The sequence below is a fragment of the Cebus imitator genome, unplaced genomic scaffold (assembly GCF_001604975.1).
Source record: "Cebus imitator isolate Cc_AM_T3 unplaced genomic scaffold, Cebus_imitator-1.0 Scaffold366, whole genome shotgun sequence".
Taxonomy (NCBI): Eukaryota; Metazoa; Chordata; class Mammalia; order Primates; family Cebidae; genus Cebus; species Cebus imitator.
In genome coordinates, this window is record NW_016107681.1 from 2,026,762 (window position 1) to 2,049,503 (window position 22,742).

The 22,742-nt window shown below is 38.8% G+C and overlaps 1 protein-coding gene across 1 annotated transcript in view; it reads right to left on the reverse strand.

Annotated features, from left to right (window-relative positions):
* Positions 1-22,742, reverse strand: part of OTC (ornithine transcarbamylase) — a 63,671-nt gene that overhangs the window by 26,183 nt on the left and 14,746 nt on the right. The window contains exons 3-4 of the mRNA XM_017507009.2: positions 22,636-22,717; positions 10,316-10,403 (exon numbers count right to left, since the gene is read on the reverse strand). Coding sequence (XP_017362498.1) covers positions 10,316-10,403; positions 22,636-22,717 — 170 coding nt within the window. The remainder of the gene's footprint in view (positions 1-10,315; positions 10,404-22,635; positions 22,718-22,742) is intronic.

Sequence of the window (22,742 nt, forward strand, 5' to 3'; positions counted from 1 at the left end):
AAAAAAAAAAAAAAAAAGAAAGTTGGTATTATTTTGTCAATGACATTGGTATCTACTTCATGCTTAAAATTGTTATAAATCATGGAGAAATCACCATTTTTATTCTTCCAGGCTACTAAAGATCTTTAAAAAATAAAAACAAACCTTTTCACTAGAAACAATGGCAACCCTGTAACTAGAGCTGGACTACAAGCACATTAACAGTAATCTGGGATTTATAGAGCTCTCCATCAATCTAAAACCCCAGCTTTAAACATTGTAAGAGCTTTATAATACTTGCTACAAATGAAAAGTTGATAAGTTAAAAAATATTCTCTGGCTCTGTAATGACTTTTCATTTTGGCCTCTTTCCCTTTCTACTAATATATACAGTTCTGCTTGCCTTCCAGTGCATTCTTACAACTCTGCAACCTTTGATATTAGCCAACAATGGTAGCAAAAGAGCTTTTGCAAAATCCAAATTACTCAAATTTAAAGTTTCACACATAGACCAGTTTGCCCTGGAAGTTTAATGGCCACTATTAGGATTTTTCAAAAATGATTACTAAGTTAAAATATATTATTTTGTCTAAATATTTTAAATGTCTAATTTCCTTCATCATCTCTTTTCCTGCTATTAAGAAAAAGGAAAGGCATGGCATGAAACTTTAAATGGAAAGATGGTTTCAGAGATATAATGTCAATAAAATAAAAGAACCGAAAAGAGAAAGAAAAAAAGAAAAAATAGAAATAAAAAAAGAAATAAAAAAGAGAGCTATGATATTAACATCAATTTTTTCTGGATGATGGTGGTATCTGTGGCTCTACAGTTTTCATCTTCTTTAATATTTTCTATCAAAAGGAATATTATTTTAATAATCAGACAAAATATCACTCAAGAAAGGAAATTTCTCCCAAAGGTGATTTTGAAAGTAATTGAAAATGCTCCAAGTCTTAGAGCAATGGCTAATTCTTGGGCTTAATAAAGAAATTTACAAGATGAGCCTGGAACATCTTGTCATACCACAAAGAGAGTTAGCGAAAACTAATGGAGTTAGGTCAAAATGACCCAACTTAAACAAAGATGACATTGATCAAATATGGGACAATTTGAGAATTAATAAAATCACAATTATAAAAAATTGAAACCTTCAAATGTATTAACATCCAATGAGTTTATAAAGATACTAATAAAAAAAAAAACAATGAGAAGAATTAGAGTAAGACCAATTCTAATTCAATTTCAAAGAGAATTCTCAGTCAGATTGTATAAACTTTTGGTGAGAACAGTTAGACTACATAAATATCAGATGAACTAGCTGAGTGTGTAAAGAGTGCCTTAATTCTGGGTACTTTTATGCAGGGCTCAATGACCATTTTGGGAGAGCGATGGTGATGGGGTAGGCATGAAAAGGATGGCCACTATACATAAATTCTTTCCAACCCTTAGTTTCTATTGTTCTTTAGCATTTTTTCTTTTGGTATAAGATTGAAACTTATTTAGGAATTAACTAAAACACCCTGAAGGCTGAAACAAAGCAAAGCAAAATGAAACAAGAAAGACAATAAACAAAGCCCCTCCTGACCCCAGGAAAAGCTGGTGCAGCGTTAATGTGGTTGGGTGAACAAATATTAAAACAACAACAGCGACAACAAAAAACAAGCAGTGTGCTGGGCCAGATCAAACATGGTTGTTGATGAGCAAATGTGAATATTGATGAGATGGACAATCATACAGCAATCCTGGTGCTCTTAGATGGAGTTGAGTTGTTTCTAAAGTTTTGGAACATGGTGAAATTGTCGCAAAAGCCAAAGGCAAACAGAGGTTGTATTCTCACAGGGTCCTGCCATTCATTTTCCCTTTGTCTCCATCCTGCTTTGTGCGAATCAGAGTGCATGCCCTCTAAACTCCAGTTTGTCTCACTGACAACTATTATCCGTTGAACAGCTGACTGAGAGATAGAGGAAGAACGTTTTGGTTTTGCATAATTACAACTTTGAGAACCCTGTAATCACTTAAAAATCGATGTTTCCGATTTTATTTTTTGCCAAATTAGGCCAAGGCCCAAGCGGAGACATAAGCAGACTTAATCTCTAGCCCCCAATGTAAGTTGGTTATGAGCGAAACTCTCTGAATCTCCCTCTAGGGAACAGAATATTCTAGCCCTCTGGCATCTCTACCCAGATAATGATTTTACTAATATCAGCATAAGAATGATGAGGAAATAAGATAGATAACACCCTCAGCAAACCTAGATGGGGTCTTGTCAAATGGGCTGGTGTTGGTAGAAGCCAGAGATGTTGAATAAAAACGCCATATTCAATTTATTAATGAAGGATCTACAATGGCCAGGTTGTTCTGATTTAAATGCTAGATGGCAAGTTTGGAGACCTTAGAGAAAAATGAATGGGATATAATGGCATTTAGAATAACTTCTTCAAAATGTGCTAGTGTAAGTTCAGGGGGTCAGTGTAAGCTGTTTAGGAAAACCACAGAGAGCCAAAATTGAGTCAGTGCTTGTCCCGAGATTGGATTAGATCGTAACTTGATTCAACCTACATTACGTGGATTTCTTCTGTGTGCCTGTCCTTTACGAGCATCATCTCATTTACCCTCGTATAATGCATTAAGAAAAGTATTAGTATCTCCATTTTGCAACTGAAGAACCTGAGACTCAGAAGCATCTGGCCCAAACCATAAGGGTTAGTGTGTGGTAGAGCTGTGAATTTAACCGAAGCTGACTCTGCTTTGAAGCCCCTGTCTTTGAGGCTATGGCACACTGCCTCTAAGAGAATATATCATTGTTCATGCTTGAGAGACTGGCTTTTGTCACCATTTTCCCAAGAATATAGAATTTTCATACCTGCTGGGTTCTTGGTGTTCTCTGTAAAGATTCATGGAAGTATCATATTTCCCATCAGGTACCAATTTACTACTACCTCATGAGGTATATATTTCCCATTAGGTACCAATATTTTAAAATATTTTACCAAAAAAACAAAAAACATTCTTTGGTCTGGACATAAGTAGTATAAATACCTAAATAACAGTATTCCAGCTTTTTTTTTTAAAACATTCCTTTTAATATGACAATGGTGCACTCATCTTGAGGATTGGGCCTCATCCACAAAGCCCTTTATAACTTTCATTATTTGAAAATAGCAATGATTGGAATGTTGCCATAGGGTCATGTGGACATGTGGTTGTAGTGGGTTGAATGATGTTTCCCCAAAATTCATGTCTACATAGAAACTCAGAATGTGACCTTGTTCGGAAGTAGGATATTTGCAGAAATTATTAGTTAGGATGAAGTCATACTGGAGTAGGGCAGGTCCTAAATTCAATGACAGATATTCTTACAAGAAAAGGAGAGGATACACAGAGATACACAGAGAAGCCCAGAGGATGATGGAGGCAGAGCTTGGGGTGATGCCAAGGAATGTCAAGGATTACTGAGAGCCACCAGAAAGGGTGTTGTGGTCCTGTTGAAACATTGATTTTGGACTTCCAGCCTCCAGAACTGTGGGAAAAATAAATTTCTATTGTTCTAAGCCACCAAGCTTGTAGTAATTTGTTGTGGCAGCCCTAGGAAACTAATACAGTGGTCTACACTCATTTTCTTTTCTTCTGGTTTTACATTAGCTGAACACACTTTAGCAATCACTACCATAAGTAAACTACATCAATAGGGAAAGAAATTAGAGTAGAGCAATGTTACATTATTTGGTTTTATATGGAGCCTTTCATACACGTGATTCCTGAAGCTGTATTACTAAGTACTATACTAGAAGGAAAATGACTGTGAAGCTATTGTGCACTTTTCAGTAGCACACTCAGAGCATGAGGCATGAAAAGCTGTCATTATGGAAGAGATAGAAAGCCTTGAAACTAAAGTGATAATGCTCCACTTGCTGTTGCTAAATTCTACATGATTTTAAACTTCTAAAGAATCAGTGATCTGAGTCATGCCAAGGTGTCACTTCTGGTGTCACATCTAAAGGGAGAAGCCCAGAGCAAGAAAAAAAAAAAAAAGAACATCCAGTTCATAACCCCAGTAGAGCACCAGGTAACTGACAAAAATCTGAAAATACCCTCACATCTGAAGTAAACTTAACGAATATCTACGTGTATGTTTTGTGTTTTCTGATATGTGTTAGGGGGTGAGAAGGAGTTCCTAAGAGAGACTCTTGAATAAAGGGAAGTGAGCAATAGGACTGATTCTATCCAGGGGAAACCTAGGCCTCCAGGGCTCCACACTGAAGCAAGAAATCAACTCAAATCTTAAGGCTGTCTTCCCAAGGATATAAGATACACTCCCTTAACAGTTACAGTACATCTGGGTGAAAGAAATTGAGCAAAACTCAGAAAAGAGATGAGAGCCCGGTTGTGTAGAAAAGAGCTAACATAGCAGCCTTGAGGTGGCTATCCTTCGAAGGGCTGTTTACAAGGCTGACCCGTGGCTAGCATCTGGGAACTTGGACTTTAGGAGTGTTCCCACCATTCCCAGAACTAATAAGTGTGGGTCACTGTGCCCAAACCTGCTTTCCTTCTCAGAGTCTGAAATCTGGGATCACGTTAGGCAGAGGGCGTTTTTGTAGCTAGTCCCCAATAAAAGCCTTGGGAACTGGCTTGCTGGGGAAATTAAGCACATTCTGTGTGACACGACTGGAAGGGGACTTTTGGAAGCTTGTGCCTAGTCTCCCCTAGACTTTACTTCATGCACCTTTTTTCTTGGCTGATTTTGCTTTGTTTCCTTTTGTTGTGATAAATCTTAGCCATGAGTGTCACTGTATGCTGATCCCTGTGAGTCCGTCTAATCAATCATCAAACCTGGGTGTGGTGTTAGAGACTCCAGCACATCAGCTCCTCCAAAATATCAGTGGACAGCTCTTCCTCAGTGCTACCCTTCACTCACCTTCAGATGATACAAACTGCAACTGAGACTGAGCTAAGGAGATTTCAGCCACAATATTCTGTATAGTGAATAGGTTTTATAATCATAACAAGGAAGAAAAGAACAATACATTTTTTTCTCTCCTTAATTGTCAAATCTTCTTTGGGATACTTGTTTATTATGATCTTATTTTTAAAATCTTAACTCTAAATGTAAGACTTTTGAATTGTGGTAAGAATACTTCAAATAAGATCTAAAAAGCTTCCTCACTGCAAAAGAAACAATCAATCAACAGAGTGAAAAGGCAACCTATGGAATTGGAGAAAATATTTGCAAACTTGTATCTCATAAGGGGTTAATGTCCAAAATATAAGGAACTCCTACAATTTAACAGCAAAAAAAGTCAAAATTTTAAAAATGGGCAAAGGACTTGAATAGATATTTCTGCAAAAAAGACGTACAAGTGGCTAAGAGGTATATGAAAATGTGCTCAATATTACTAATAATTAGGGAAATGCAAATTAAAACCACAGTACAATATCACTTCACACCTGTTAAGATGACTATCATCAAAATGACAAAAGATAACAAGTGTTGACAAGGATGTGGAAAATTGGAACCCTTGTGCGCCATTGGTGGTGATGTAAAATGGTGCCGCCACTATGAAAAAATAAACATAGAATTTAAAAATTAAACATCGAATTATCATATGATTCAGCCCACTTCTGGGTATTTAGCCAAAGTAACTGAAATCAGAAACTGCAAGAGATATTTGTATTATTGTGTTCCTTACAGCACTATTCACAATAGCCAATAGGTAGAAACAACCTAAATATTCATCAACAGATGAATGGATAAAGAAAATGTGGTATATATTTACAATGAAATATCATTCAGCCATACAAAGAAGGAAATCCCGGCATATGCAATATCATAAGTGAACGCGGAGAGCATTATGCTAAGTGAGATAAGCCAGTCACAGAAGGACAAATATTGCTTGATTCTACCTATGTAAGGCATTAAAATAGTCAAATACATAAAAGGAGAGAGTAGAATGGTGGTTGCCAGGGGTTGGGGGTGGGGGGCAATGAGCATAGCTGTTCAACAGGTATTTCAGTTATAGAAGATGAATTAATAAGTTTTTTTTTTTTTTTTACAGAGCCTTGCTCTGTTGCCCAGGCTGGAGTACAGTGGCACAATCTCGGCTCACTGCAGCCTCTGCCTCCTGGGCTCAAGCAACTCTCCTGCCTCAGCCTCGTGAGTAGCTGGAAATTACAGGCCTGCAGAATTTTGGTTTTTTGTATTTTTAGTAGAAATGGGTTTTTATCATGTTGGCTAGGCTGGTCTCAAACTGCTGACCTCAGGTGATCTGTCTGCCTTGGTCTCTCAAAGTGATGGGATTACAGGCATGAGCCACCATACCCGGCCATGAATAAGTTCTAAAGATCTGCTGTACAATACATTTTATTTTGAATATGTATTTAGGATTTTTATTCCTTGTTCTGATTTTATCTTTCCTTTCTTTGGTGGATGAAACTGAGGACCAATCTGTAAGGTGCTTATTAAAAAATATATCAGGTTTAAAATATGTTTCTTTGAAGATTTTACAACATTACTGGCTTTCCTTCTGTTCTGGAACACATCAGCTTGTTGCTGCCCTAGGCTTCTGCAGTTCTTTCTGTGACGCTCCCCACAGCACTGCATACCTGGCTCTGTCATTTTATTGAGCTTTTAACTGTCACCTCCTCAGGGAGGCCTTCCCTGACTACCCAGTGTAAGGCAGTCCCCACCCCACCGACAAATAAACCTGCTTTAGCTTCAGCATAGCACTTATTTCAACCTGCTCTTCTATTCATGCTTTATTTATTTGTTTAGCAAAAGCCTTCTCGCTCCAGAATGTAATTTCCACTCCAACAAGAATCTTGTTTGACTTGATCAGCATTTTATTTTATTTATTTATTTGTTTACTTATTTATTTAAGACAGAGTCCTGCTCTGTCGCCCAGGCTGGAGTGCAGTGGTGCTCACTGCAACTTCTGCTTCCCGGGTTCAAGTGATTCTCCTGCCTCAACCTTGCAAATAGCTAAGATTACAGGCATCTGCCACCATGCCCGGATAATTTTTGTATTTTTAATAGAGACAGGGTTTCGTCATGTTGGTCAGGCTGGTCTCAAACTCCTGACCTCAGGTGATCCACCCCCATCGGCCTCCCAAAGTGCTGGGATTACAGGCGTGAGCTACCACACCCAGCCTTGATCAGCATTTTATTCTCAGTGCTAAAACAATGTCTGGAAGAAAAACGAGGCATTCAATAACTATTTCTGAATAAATTAATAATTAAATCATTTGAACAAATAAGTGACACTTTGGAAATTGCATTTAACAGCTTTCAAGAGACTGGCCTGATTTTCTTTTTTTTTCTTTCTGTTGCTGCATTCACTATATTATCCCTCAGGCTCTTCTTTCACCAATGTGCAGGCACTTTTTATTTGACCAGACCCCCCAAAGCAGCTGGACGGGCAGATGGAGAAGCAACCGTCAATCAGTGTCAGGTATGCACTACTCTTTTGATTTGAAAGGGCCAGCAATATCATTTAAACATCCTCCAATCCCTTTGCACCTTAAAATGTTAAACTTCTACAAAAAGCAAAGGAGGCGATTGTTAAGGGTTATAAGGTGCATATCAGCAAGGTAGATGTCATTAAGATTCGTTTCCTTGCGTCTCCTATTCAATTGCTTTTGTGGAAGGCAGTGGATTTCTCTTGTCTTCTTCAATTTAGCTTTATTGAATATCTGACTCCCAGCATATCTTGTTTGTCAGATACTTTGGCAGATTAAGCAGTAATGAGGTACACAGAAGAAGGTCAGATTTCTACAGCAGCTACTCTACTCCTTTTTCTGACATCCCCCATCTCCCATCCCAGCCAGCCTCTTCTGATACTGTACTATCCTTGTTCACTTTGTACCCTGAGGATCTCCTCCTCCCCCACCCTAATTGCACCTGTTCTCATGGCACAGCCTTCTGCAATTCTCCCACATTGAGACCGTGGAGCTAATTTTTACCACTGAGCTTATATTTCTCCAGCTCTCAACTTCACTTAAGGTCTTTATCTCCAATGGCTTGTGAACATTTGCACTTAGAGGTTCAACCTTTAATGCAATATGTTCAGTACCTAATCTGTCACCTTTTCCGCAAAGCAGAAACTCCTTTCATTTTCCTGCTTCTGACTTTTCTTTTTGTTGATCATGCTTGGTATACTTTTCAATGTAATAAATCATAACTATGAGTATGACTATATGCTGAGTCCTGTGAGTCCTAGTGAATCATCAAACCTCTGGGTTGTCATGAGGACCTCTTGATATGCAGGTCAATGTTTTCTATAACTTGTTTCACTGCCCCTCTCCTGGGCTGAATAGAAGCAGCATTATGGGGTAGTCAAAACAACATGGCCTTAAAAAATGAAGACAGCTTGATTTAAATCCTGACTTAGTCAGCTTCTAAGCTCCATTAACTTCTCTGAGCCATGCTTTCCTCATCTATAAAACCAGGCCAATAATACTTACTTTGCAAGATTTTTAAAAAGATTTAAAGATAATACCACAAGATGTCCATAGCAGACACTCTTTAAGGAGTAGCTATTATTTTCAGTGTTTTGGATAAGATAAAATGGTAAAAATAAATTATATGGACTCCATTTTATGGATCCACGTATTCATGTAGCAATGGAACTATAATAATTATATGGACCCAAAATATCCCAATCATTTTGGAACTCGTAACAACAACAAAACAAACTGTAAGCAGACTGTTTTGCTCAGGATCTGTGTAGAGCTCCTCTAAGGACTTGCAGTGAGAATTGTGTGGACAGCAAGCACAGAAAAGAGCACGTTTATAACCATCCTCAATTTTCAGCCCATGCTTGGCTATTTGTCTCTTGCTCTTGGGATCCTTCCCACTGCACTGACTTCTGGACCCTGACCTCTTTCTGAGTGCCAACCTGCACTGGTCAACTTTTTTGGATGCTCAGCTGTTCCTCCCACTGAACCCTCTTCCAAACAGTAATTTACATATGACCCATTCACCGTCTTTCACCTGGTCCTATATGGAGGCTTCCCACTGAATTTTTGCTTGGATATGTCTCTGGCTTCATTCCTTGATCAGCTTGTAATATTTGCTTTCGAATAAAATATATTTCACTTTCGTGGAAGCAGAATTATTAGACAAATATAATCCGAGTCAGTGGCAGATTATTTGGAAGAAAAAAATTATGTTCATTTTTCCTTTTGTTCCTAGAATCCAAAGGCTAGTCACACTTCTTTAATACTTTCATGGTCCCATCTGAAATAACATAACTAAAAGGTTTAAAGATGAGTTATTTGAAATCTTTTCAGCAAGTCAAATGAGGTAAATTCTTTAGGATATACTAGGGTGGTTGCCATAAAAAGCAGATGGTATCTGCAAGAAATAACTTTATGGCATATCATTTGTAGGAAAAGAATCATTAGTCTTCTCTTTTGAGGGCAAAACTTTTAACAAAGATATTTGCTCTGGATTTTTTAGCCAGACATGATGTAGTGGTAAGAGCATTGCATGAGGAGTCAGGAGGCCTATGCTTCAGTCTTTCATTATAATATAGTGGGCAAGAGCCTTTCCCCATCTCTCCCTTCATCTAGATTTGAGTAAGCTACAATACTTCCTAATGGAATATAAGTGGAAGTGTTTGCATTGCATCCCTGCTAAGGTGGCTTTGAAACAAGCACAGCTTCTCCATGCTCTGTTCTCCTAGGTCCCGGCTGGATGTTAACACCCAAACTTCACATGTTGAAGATGACAGACTCATTCTCAGCCAGTGTCCCAGAATAACCCATATAAATTAATAACCTGTTCTTCCCTCTTACCAATCAGGAACATCTGCCCTATGTTACATATTGACATTTGAGATTTTGCGTTATAGCAGCTAGTCTGTACCTAATTGTTTCACTTCTTTATGACAATCTGTTTGGGTTGTTATAAGGATTAAACAAGTTAGAAAAATGCCTGGCACATAATAAATGTTCAATAAATGTTATCAATAGTTATTAAGATAATTACCTAATCTGATAGTAACTAGTTATGAGTCACTGAATGTCAGTTTCCCTGGACCTTCATTTCCTCCTCAACTGTTAAATCTAAAAGTCATACTTGACGATCTCAAAATTTCCATAAGTTAAAAATTTTATAATCAGAAGCTTCTTCAAAAAATTGCCAAGAAAAATTATTTCAACCCATGGTAAGTGGCCATAAGATGAGGGAGAGGCATTTAGAATATCAGGGAAAGAGGGAAAATGGAGAACAGAACAATTAGAGGGAAAACCGTTATTTAAAGAGAAGCAAGTTTTCTTTCTGAAATTTATCCATCAGATTCTGAAATCAGCTTTGGAGAGAAGAAAATATTTACAAACCGAGCCGTGTCCGTGAGACTTTCATTCACACCCAAATGAATATCTTGTGTGGTAAGAAAACAAGGGTGTCCTCCCAGAAGTGCAAAGCCTACAATAAAAAAAAAAAAAAGGAAAAAATCATTTTGAAAAAAGAACTAAAGTGGAAAACAAAATTACAAAGAATTGGCATCATCTCAACTGAAAAGTCAAAATCTTTAAACCTCTCCAACTTCTCTGATAGAGAATTCCCATGTAAAGCAAAATGAGGAATTTAGAGAAGTAGATAAAATTTGTGCACAAGTGCGTAACTCTCCTTCACATGTGTACCCATTTCTCCACCCTCTTATTCAAGACCCCTCAATAACGAGGCATCATTCCCTCTTTGGGGTTATGCATGATTTTGATTCTCTAAAATATATAAAGCTGGCAGTGTGCAGTGGCTCATACCTATAATCTTAGAATTTTGGGAGGCTGAGGCCGGTGGATCACCTGAGGTCAGAAGTTCGAAACCAGCCTGGCCAACATGGTGAAATCCTGTCTCTACTAAAAATACAAAAATTAGCTAGGTGTGGTGGCGTGCGCCTGTAATCCCAGCTACTCTGGAGGCTGAGGCACAAGAATTGCTTGAACCTGGGAGGCAGAGGTTGCAGTGAACCACTGCACTCCAGCCTGAGAGACAGAGCAAGACTCTGTCTCAAAAAAATTAAAATAAAAAAATGAAATATATAAAGCTGTCTGGTTGGAAGATAAAGAAAAAACTAGAGTGATCCTTTGACTTTGTTGACTCAGTGACTTGAAACCACTATCTCAAGGCTTACTTTCTTTTATTTTCAAGCCTTTTGTTTTTATTTATTTATTTATTGAGACCAAGTCTTCCTCTGTAGCCCAGGCTGGGGCCGCTTCATCACACATTCTGAGGAAAATTATGGGAGATAGTGACATCCAATCAGAACTTTACTATCTCATTTGAGACGGATTTAATGCTCAGAATTTCTCCAATACATAATCAAAGGCAAATACACATAATTGCAAGATAGAGATTTGTCCAAGGAATTTTGCAAACATTACTTTTCTCCTCCTTATTGCGATGTGCCTGATTTATCTTTTGGGAAATAAGCAACAGTCACAATTTGCTAAATCCCATCTGTTTCCCACAAAGAGGGAAGAAATCATTAATTGCACGGTGAATTGGGGAATGAGGAGTTTCAGATCCACAAGGAGAATTTTACTCAACATCTCATGAAACATCCCACTGAAGCCTTGACCAAGTTTGAATATGGACTGATATTAAATGATATTAAGGAATCATTATTTTTGTTCAGTGTGATCATGACAACATGACCATATAGGACAATATTCTTATTTTTTTTGAGATACAAACTGATGTATTTGGGGATAAAATATCATTGTAGCTTTAATTTACTTTAAAATAATTCAAAAACAAAAAAAACTAGAATAATTAAAGAAGGCAACATATTAACAGTTGTTAAACTGAGGTAAGGGGTGTTGCTATGCTCATTATGCTAGTCTTTCTACTTTTCTGTTTATTTGAAACTCCATCACAAAAAGGAAAAAAAAAAAGTGCCCAGAACAAGTGATCTTTAACTACAGACCACTATGTTCTGACCCTAGCAATGACTTCACAGAGTATGATCATGTGATAGCACATTATTAACATTCTTCCATTGAATCCCTTACTCTGACAAAGTACATAGTAGATATTATAAGAATTTTATAGAAAAGGGTTCTGAAAGTCAGAGTCTAAAAAATTGTACAAGATTGTTTTTAAGTCCCCACAGCCCTATGTCTTGCCATAGGGAAACCAGCTATCGAGTCAGCTCAAATTGTGATCTACAGAGACAGAATGACATAGTGGGACTGGGCTCAGTCTTCTTCTTCTTCCTAAGTTGTAGGGATCTTACAACTCTAGGCAAACTGAACTGTCTTCTTCTGGAAAATAAGACAGTTTGCCTAGAGTTATAAGATCCCTTGTAGATCTTACGTGCTAGGTGCTAGATAGGATCAAAGAATATGAAATGCCCAAACAGTCCTACTTGATATGGGACCTGTAATGAACATTCTGACCCCATTTCTGATGTCTGACTGTCACCTCTCCCTGCCTGCCCCTTCTGCCCTACATCTGGGCAATCTGATAAGAAAGTTCAGATGCTCCCTCCTTTGGCCCTAGCAGGAGTTTCAAACTGCACAAACCCTACCTGGTGCATGGGAATCTTCATCCCAGCCCCATCCCCAAACCACACTAGAACTCCTTATCATTCCTCTGCTCTCTGAGGCTACTTTTGGACCTTCCTGGGAGCCAGACCTACTATCCCCAGAAAGCCACATGATGTGAGTAATAAGCTTTTTCATATCTTCTTGGAGCATGTGAGGTATTCTCACTGTCAGTAAACAAATCAAATTTTCGGTGGATGGCACATCTCATGTCTGTGGAGTGACTACACACCACAAGTCCTGGCCTTCACTGTATGATTCTGAAATTGATTCATTCATTCTGAAAATATGTGCCTGGTGCTGTTCTAGGCACTGAAGAAAGCATTGTAAACAAGATGCAAGTCTTTGATTACATGGAACTTACTTTCAAATGGGGAGAGACAGAGTATAAACTGAATGAGTAAATTAAATATATTGTATGTTAAGATACTGATAAGTGCTATAAGAAATACAGAACAGGGAAGGAGAATAGGAAATTTACAGGACAGGAGTTGCAATTTTAAGTGGTATGGTCAAGGAAGCCACACTGATTATGGGACATCTGAGTAAAGATCTGAGGAAAATGGATGGGTGAGCCATAGAAAACATATGAGACAGTGGGAAGAGCATGTGTAAAGTTCCTGTGTAAAGGTCATGATTGGTAGGTTCAAGAGACAACCAGAGGCCAGGCTCAATGGTTCATGCCTGTAATCCCAGCACTTTGGGAGGCCGAGGTGGGTGGATCACCTGAGGTCAGGAGTTCATGACCAGTCTGGCCAACATGGAGAAACCCCATCTCTACTAAAAATACAAAAATTAGCCAGGTGTGGTGGCTCACGCCTGTAATCCCAGCTACTCAGGAGGATGAGGTATGAGGATCACTTTGAACCCGGGAGGCAGAAGTTGCAGTGAGCCGAGATTGTGCCACTGCACTCCAGTCTGGGTGTCAAAAAAAAAAAAAAAAAGAGAGAGAGAGAGACAACAAGAAGATAAAGAAGGTAGCGTGGACAGTGGGGAAGTGAGGCTGCAGAAGGAAGGTGGGGAGAAGGCAACAACATTGACTTTTGTCTGGATAAAATGTGGAGCCTTTGAAGGCTTGGAGCAGAGGACGGAAATGATTTTACTTAGATTTCAATTGGACATCCATAGCAGGGCAAAAGCAGGGAGACAAGTCAGGAGACTGTTGCAAAAATCTGGGTGAGAGTTGGTAGGCTGAAACAGGGTGGTAACAACTAACATGGTGAGGAAGTGGTTGGCCTCTTCATATATTTTGAAAGTGTTTCTTTTCAAAAAAACAACTTTTCATTTCATTGATCTTTTGTATTTTTTTTAGTCTCTGTTTCATATATTTCTGCTCTGACCTTTATTATTTCTTTTCTTCTACAAATTTTGGATTTGGTTTGCCCTTGCTTTTCCAGTTCCTTAGAAGGCATTATTAGGTTATTTGAAGTTTTTCTATTTTTTTGATGTAGGCATTTATTGTTGTACACATCCCTCTTAGTACTGCTTTTCCTGTATCTCACAAGTTTTAATATGCTGGGCTTCCATTTTCATTTGCTTCAATAAATGTTTAAATTTTCTTCTTAATTTTGTCATTGACTCAATGGTCATTCAGGAGCATATTTTAAAATTTCCATGTGTTTATATTTTTTTCAAAATTCTTCTTGTTATTGATTTCTAGTTCTATTCCATTGTGGTCAAAAATATATTTAATATAATTTCAATATTTTTAAATTTGGGGTACTTGTTTTGTAGCCTAACATATGGTCTATCCTTGATAATGTTCCATGTGCTAAGGAAAAGAATGTGTACTCTTCACCTGTTGGGTGAAATGTTCTGTAAATATCTATTATGTCCACTTGGTCTATAGTGCAGATTAAGTCTAATGTTTCTTTATTGATTTTCAGTCTTCATGATCTGTCCAATGCTGAAGGTGGAGTGTTGATGTCCTCATCTGTTATTGTATTGGATTCTATCTCTCTTTTTAGCTCTGATAATACTTGCTTTATATATCTGGGTGCCCTAGCATTGGGTGCATATATATTTATAGTTGTTATATCCTCTTGCTGAATTGGCTCCTTTATCATTACATACGGCCTTGTCTTTTTTTACAATTTGTGTCTTGAAATTTATTTTACCTGATATAAGTATAGCTACTCTTGCTCTTTTGTAGTTTCCATTTGCATGGAATATCTTTTTCCAACCCTTCATTATCAGGGTATGTGTGTCTTTATAGATGAAGTGAGCTTCTCAGCTTTTCACCTTGCTTCCTACCTCACTGAAAAAAATTACAGCAATAAAAGGAGAACTTCCAGACTCCACTACATTTCTCCACTAGTCAGCATCTGTACTCATATACTCTGCTTTCCTTTCTATTAAGCATAGATGAATTTTCCATGCCCCATGTAATGCCTTCATTCACGCACTAGAAGCCACTCCCCTTGCCTGCTCAAAGACATTGCTCTAGCAATTCCTCATTTTCTCCCTTATGTCACCAACATCTTGAATGCGCTGTTCTCGTTTTTTCACTCATTATTAAAAAACAAATACAGATTTGCTCTTGGTCCTAATTTGCTCTTGGTCCTGACAAGTATTCCTTTCATTGTTTGCTCTCCTTTGCAGCAAAGCTCCTTGTTCTTCTTTCTCTTTCTAGTTCCTCTCTTCTCATTTCCATCAAATCTATAAGGCTGGCTGGGCGCAGTGGCTCATACCTGTAATCCTAGCACTTTGGGAGGCCGAGGTGGGCGGATCACCTGAGGTCAGGAGTTCAAGACCAGCCTGGCCATCATGGTGAAACCCCATCTTTAAAAAAAAAAAATCTATAAGGCTTTGTCCCCTGCCACTGCTGCACCAAAACTCCTCTCACCAAACTTATCAGTGACCTTCATGTTGCTACATCCAGTGGCCACTTCTGAGTCCTCTTTCTTCTTGACTTAGCAGTATTCAACCAAGTTGATCTTCATTTTCTACTTGATAAACTTTCTTCACACAGTGTCCCGGACATCACACCTGTTTGCCTTTGCATCTACCATGGTAGTTGCTCCTTCTCAGTCACCATTTTTGGTTCCTTCTATTTTTCTTCACTTCTTAATGTTTGTGTGCCCCAGGACCAGCCCTTGGTTCTCTTCTCTCATCCCTCAATCTACACTTACTCTCTTTATAATTTTATCCAGTCCGATGGCCTTAAATATCATCTATATGCTGGTGACACGCAAATGTCTCTAGTCAAGATTTCACTCCCAAATTCCAGACTCACATCCAACTGCTTTTTTAACATCTTTGTTTATATGTCTAATAGGCACTTCAAACTCAACATATCTAAGACTGATTTCCCAACCTTTCCCTTTCCATTTGTTCCATCAGCAGCCTTCACATTTGCTCAGGCAGAAATCTTAAAGTCATCCTTGACATCTCTCTCTTACCCAATACATCGGTAATCTTGTCTCTCCCTTCAAAACATATCTAGAATCCGTTCCTATTACCCTCTCCACTGCTGCCACCATGGCCCCAGCTTCTATAAATAATAGCTATCTATTGACAGGTTTCATTACTTCTACCTTGTTTTCACCCTGGGCCCCCCACAATCTATTCCACAGTCTATGCTCAGAGGGATCCTTTAAAATGCAATTCATAACCCTCCTTTGTTCAAGATCATCCAACAATTTCCCATTTCACTCAGAATAAAAGCCAATGTCCCAATAATGGTGCACTTGTTCTTCCCTCCGTTCCAGGCACATTCTTCTCCTTGCTGAGAGTACTTATCATCTTCAAAACTAGTGTAGCATCCACTTATTTATTATGTCTGTTGTTTATTGTCTGTGTACCCACTAGAATGTAAGCCCCATGAAGGCATGGATTTTCCTCTCTTTTGTCTACTGAGATATCACCCCCAAGCATCTAGAATAAAACCTAGTAAATAGTAAGTGCTTAATGAATACTCATTGAATGAATAAAGGAGAAATTTTGACTCTGAAGAAAGGACCCATTCTTCTCACTTGTGAATAGCCCCTCATTTTGTTAACAGAAAGAAAAGAAATCTCTATTATCTATGAAGCAACATAATGAAGCTTAATGGTGATTATAATCACTAATCACTCTTGAGTATTTAATTTCTTTATAAACAGGCAACATCACCTAAACAAATATAAATACTGCACATTCATAAAAAATTATTTATTGTGCACCTACTAAGTGCCTAGTACAGGTCTGAGTACCATTGAGGGTTGAGGACTATGGAGGAAGATTTCAAACAAAGTTTCAGACCTCCTGGTACGTCTGTTCCAAGTCACACTCTTTCTTTGATGAGAAGTCATTTTGCTATAGCAACTCAAGATTAGTCTGTTACCCTTCCACTTCCCTGTTTGTGCTATCCAGAAGATCCTGCCTGGTGTAGTGGCTCACGCCTATAATCCCCGTACTTTGGGAGGCCAAGATGGGGGGATCATTTGAGATCAGAATTTTGAGACTAGTCTGGCCAACATGGACAAACCCTGCCCATACTAAATATACAAAACTTAGCTGGGTATGATGGTGTGCACCTCTAATCCCAGCTACTTGGAAGGATGAGGCAGGAGAATCACTTGAACCCAGGAGATGGAGGCTGCAGTGAGCCAAGATTGCACCATTGCACTCCAGCCTGAATGACAAGAGCAAAACACCGTCTCAAAAAAAAAAGAAGAACGTTCCGGGCGTGGTGGCTCACGCCTGTAATCCCAGCACTTTGGGAGGCCGAGGCGGGTGGATCATGAGGTCAAGAGATCAACACCATCCTGGTCAACATGGTGAAACCCCGTCTCTACAAAAAATACAAAAAATTAGCTGGGCCTGGTAGCACGTGCCTGTAATTCCAGCTACTCAGGAGGCTGAGGCAGGAGAATTGCCTGAACCCAGGAGGCAGAGGTTGTGGTGAGCCGAGATCGCGCCATTGCACTCCAGCCTGGGTAACAAGAGCGAAACTCCGTCTCAAAAAAACAAAAAAAAAAGATGCATATGGTGCCTGGACTTAAGAGACAGGGGTAGGAAGAAGTGTAACAGAAAGTGTGTACAGGTAGGAGCCAAAGACTTCAGCAGTTCATGGAAGAGATTAAATGGGTAGGAAATACTGCCTCTGAGAAGAAATTGCCTTTGCAATTTTTGTCTCGGAGCAAAAAGAAACCTCAGACCTCAGCCCAAAAGTACAAGCCAAGAATTTGCCAGTTTACCAGGTCTGTATGGCAATACATACTTATGAAGGACATCAGAGGTTTAGAGAAGCCACTAGAAGCTGCCATTGCCAAGAAGAAGAGGACAGAGAGAGGATTTCCACTCTTTATCCAGAGAAGCCTGCTTTTACCTGTTTCATTTGTTTATGCTTTCATATCAGCTATTTTTGAACAAAAAGTTCCTTCTGTTAATTTATTAATTTCTGTTTGGGAAAATAAAAGTAAATCTTATTTTGCTCTTTTACTTCCCCATATATTCCTGCCTGCTTTGGAAAAGAGGATGTAAATAGAATTCATTCATTGGAAATATGAGGGATCCGAGGACCCTTACTGGTGGAATTAAGGCAGTTATTTACGTCTCTGTGTTTGGCTTTTATAACTGCAGAATAGTATCACAATTTTTATATGGGCATCTTTGTACAGATGACAATTTTGAAACAGCTGTTAAAAGACCAGCTTCTACTTCACCTTGAAAGTGAAATACCAATGTTAAATAATGAAAAGAACCATGTCTTAGAATGCCTTTTGCATTTTTATCAGCTGCTGCATTTACAGAGATTAATAAATGTATCTGTCTATCGACTCAATTAATTTTCTATACAAGAATATAATCATTGTTAGGCACATAGGAGAATTGTGTGGTTTTCCAGGCAGGCACACACAAAGAGTGGATGAGGCATGAATGATCTACAACTACACACAGCTACACTGATACATCTCACAATGTTGAGCAAACGAAGTCAGACACAAAAGAGCATATGCTGAATGATCCCATTTATATAACGTTCAAAAACCGGCAAAACGAATCTGTGATGTTAGAAGCCAAGATAATAGTTACCCTTGGGTGGAGACGGAGTAGTGACTGGAAGGAAATACAAGGTAGTGGGGAGCTTCTGGGTGCTACTACCATTCTGTTTCTCTGTCTGGGTGTTAGTTACAATGGTTTGTTCACTGTAAGAGTTCATTGAACCATACACTTAATAATTTGTGCACTTTGTGTGTTACACTTTAATAAACATGTTACATAAACAATTACTATGGTAAGAGTAGGATGGAGAATTTGATTCTGTCTCCTGAGTTAAGTAGAAATAGGAATGTAGCTCTGAAACTCAGGCTTGGAACAGAATGGCCAAGGACTGTCCTATGAGGATCATCTCAGGGGCTGGCATAGATTTGGGGCAGTAACAGTTACAACTGCACCTATTTTAATTCTAAGCACCAAAGTAACAGGTGGTACTTGTTGAAAAATTGTACCAAAGGACAATTGTTAAGATGCACAGATACACAATAGGAATGTTTGTCATGATTTTGATTGGGGTTTACTGTTTCTGTAAACAATTAAGGCAGCTACTCACTCTGAGTGATTCTCCTATTTTTGAGATTGACAGGATGCCACATGCAATTATTGAGTATAATGACAAATGCTCCATGAACTATAAGTTTTAACAGTCATACGTTCCTTGCTTCATGTATTTGTTGTTATTATTTCTGATTTGGGGCAGGTTTGTAAGGACTTCTTTATAGAAAAGCTATCATTTAACAAAATGCTTAATGCCACCTGTAGAAACAATTTTACTAGAATAAAATGTGAAATTACATGCCATATAATTAAATTAAATCAATAGATTTAGTTTATTAAATTAGATATTTAAAAATATATATTTAAGGCCAGGCTTGGTGGCTCATGCTTGGAATCCCAGCACTTTAGGAGGCTGAGGTGGGTGGATCATAAGGCCAAGAGTTCGAGATCAGCCTGTCCAATATGGTGAAACTCTGTTTCTACTAAAAATTACAAAAATTAGCCAGGTGTGGTGGTGCACGCCTGTAGTCCCAGCTGCTTGGGAAGCTAAGGCAGGAGAATTGCTTGAACCTGGGAAGCAGAAGTTGCAGTGAGCTGAGATTATGCCACTGCACTCCAGCCTGGGTGACAGAGTGAGACTCCATCTCAAATATACATAGATAGTATAACAGCTTCCAGCTATTATATATATAATAGATGGAGTCTCAAATATACATATATAATAGCTTCCAGGCGGGCACAGTAGCTCACACCTGTAATCCCAGCAGTTTGGGAAGTCGAGGTGGGTGGATCACAAGGGAGGTCAGGAGTTTGAGACCAGCCTGGTCAAGATGGTGAAACGCTGTCTCTACTAAAAATACAAAAATTATCCAGGCATGGTGGTGCAAGCCTGTAATCCCAGCTACTCAGGAGCCTGAGGCAGAGGTTGCAGTGAGCTGAGATCACACCACTGCACTCTAGCCTGAGCAACAGAGCAAGAATCCATCTCAATGATAATAATAATAATAATAATAGCTTCTAATTATGGGTCTGCCATTTATTAGCTATGCACCTTTGAGCCATTTGCTGGACCTATTTCAGCCTGTTTTCCTCAACGGTCTTCTCTCACAGAAGTGTCATGAGGATTAAGTGAGATAACACACATAATTAATGTAGAACACCTGGCACAGGGTCTGCATCCAAAACCTTATTAAATTGTCACTCTCGTTTTTATTAATAGATTAACTACCACATTATTGTAAATGGTGAAACCGACCATTTATTCAGAAATATTCTGGTTTCAAACATAACAGTTGAACAGGGAAAAGTCATAGAAATGCCATGCAAACCACCATGGCTTGTGTGTACCTATGCAACAATCCTGCAAGATCTGCACATGTACCCCAGAACTTAAAGTACAATAAAAAATAAAAAAAATGCTATGAACTCAGCAAAACTCCTTTTTAAAAAACTTAAAATTGAGAAATCTCTATGTATTAATCAATTATTTTGGTGAGTTCAAAAAAGACCACTTCTCTTAAGTACTAATAGTAAAAACAAGCAAACAAAAAAGATACAAGATAAAATAAAATAATATCTACCCAACTCATGGAATACTAGTGTTGAAAGGGAGCAGAATTTGAGAATTACTGATTGGTTTATTCATTTTGTTCCCTACCATCTGTCAGATATCAACATGATCTCTTATAGCAGCCAGCTTTAAAGAGCAAGATGTTCTTATCTGTTTTCTTCCTAGGGCTTTAAAGATTAACACTTTATATATTTTCCCTGTTCCTCCTTCCTTCTCTCTAGGGAGAAGGAGTGTGCATTAGTAAGAATAGTGGACGAGAGGTGTGAATCTTGGTGCTGTTTGAATTAATTGAGTGAATTTGGCAAGTTGCTTAATCCCCCGTAACTTTCTTTTTGATATCTATTTGGTAAGCTTCATTATTGATCATTCCAAGGTAAAAATTACATGTAATAGTTGTTTGCTTCTAAGCCCTAGAAAACTCTGATACTTATAAGGTAGAATAATATATTTGAAGTATCAACCAATGTGTTTTTGTTTGTGGTGCTTCCTCCTTGACCCTGTCTGATTGCTCATTTGGGCAGACATATTATTGATTCAAGTGAGGTCTGGTAGAGCAGAAATGCAGAGAAAGAAAATAAGTAATTTGTGGCCTATGAGTTTCAAAGTGTCTGTTTTGCAATTGCAGAGATAATAGCTTGAGAAAAAAAAATTGATCCTTAACAGCCTAGAATTCTAGGCACAAAAACATAGATTTGGAAGAGTCCATGAATAGTCAGAGCCAGTTTTTCCTCCTGCTTTATTTCCTGGTCTCCAGTACTGATAACTGAAAGGGGAAGAAGAGAAAAGAGAGGAGAAGCAACAGAAATAAAAAATGATGGACCTTTGACGCTGTACCCTGCTGCGTGTTCCCCAGGCCAACTTCTGAAGGATAGGAAGCATGCTGGAAATCTCCGATGAGTTTGGAGAATCCCAGAACTGAGGACATCCTGTCTTGCTTTTAAGACAGACCTCTAGAAGGCAGTAAATGTTATAGAGCTCCCTGGCACTCAGCATAAGGAAGGAACAATAGAGTAGAGGCAGCCTTGTAGTACCTCTGTGCTTAATGTGTCTTGGAGAGATGCTAAGAGGTTGAGAGAATGAGACCAAGAGATATATTGTTGTAATGGGGTCCTTGCCACACAACCATGAAACACTAGTCTCACAGACACCTTGAAGGGTGAGAAGAGCAGGGTTTATCGGGTGAAAAGAAACAAAAGGGAAACAGGGACTCTCAGCAGAGCAAGAGTCCTGTTAGTAGTCATCCCGCCTCTCAGATTGAATCCCAGGTTCCACCTCAGGACAGGTGAGGCTGGCTCTTCCCCGCTGCAAATGGTGTGAACTTCCCGAGGCTTCACCCCAGTGTGCACTCCTCCCAGTGTGCAGGCCAGTTGGAGGTGATCCAGTGACCCCTTTATACTTGGTTGTCTCAATATCAAGCCTTTTAATCAGAGTGAAGCAAACCTTGCAGTAAATCGGAGACAGCCAAGATCCAATGGGTATATAGAAGTCCCAACAGACCCCAGCATGGACATTTGATGACGATGTCCTAATGACCAAGGACCAGATCCCCAAAGCCCTACATGTCTTGACATTCAGATACTCTCCATTGATTTAACCATGGCTGTGGGGAAAGGGAGAGGAGACCCAAATGGACAAAATAAACCCTGAAACAACTGAGGATTGCCTAATATTGCAAACATTTAATTACCACCATCCAGCAGAATTGAGACACACAAGGAAATGCTCTTTACATGCTAGAAAAATAGACACATTTCTTACCCACGTGAGTTCAAGGCCTGAAAATGTGTGCCCACCTACCTTTCTTTTGTGAACATGAAGAGTTACATGGACTTCTACTCAGTTCCTTATGGAATTCTTACTGATGAAACTGATTTTTCTGCTTATAGCTTTTATGAGAACTGGAAAGCTCATTCACAGGCTTGCACTACTGCTCCCAGTAAAAATGTTTTCTCTTTATGGTTGCTAGAGGCAGACAAATCCCTGCACTGGGTTACCCCTCCAAAGTCTTCACCCTCGATCCCCCTCTTCAACACAAGTGTGAATTTGGCAGAGGACTTACCTGTTTCTGTAGACAATCTTGTTCGAGTACTTCTTTTCTCAAAAATCATGCCTAAGGACTTCCCTTGCAATAAAGGCAAACACTATAAATCAAGGACAAGAATAGAA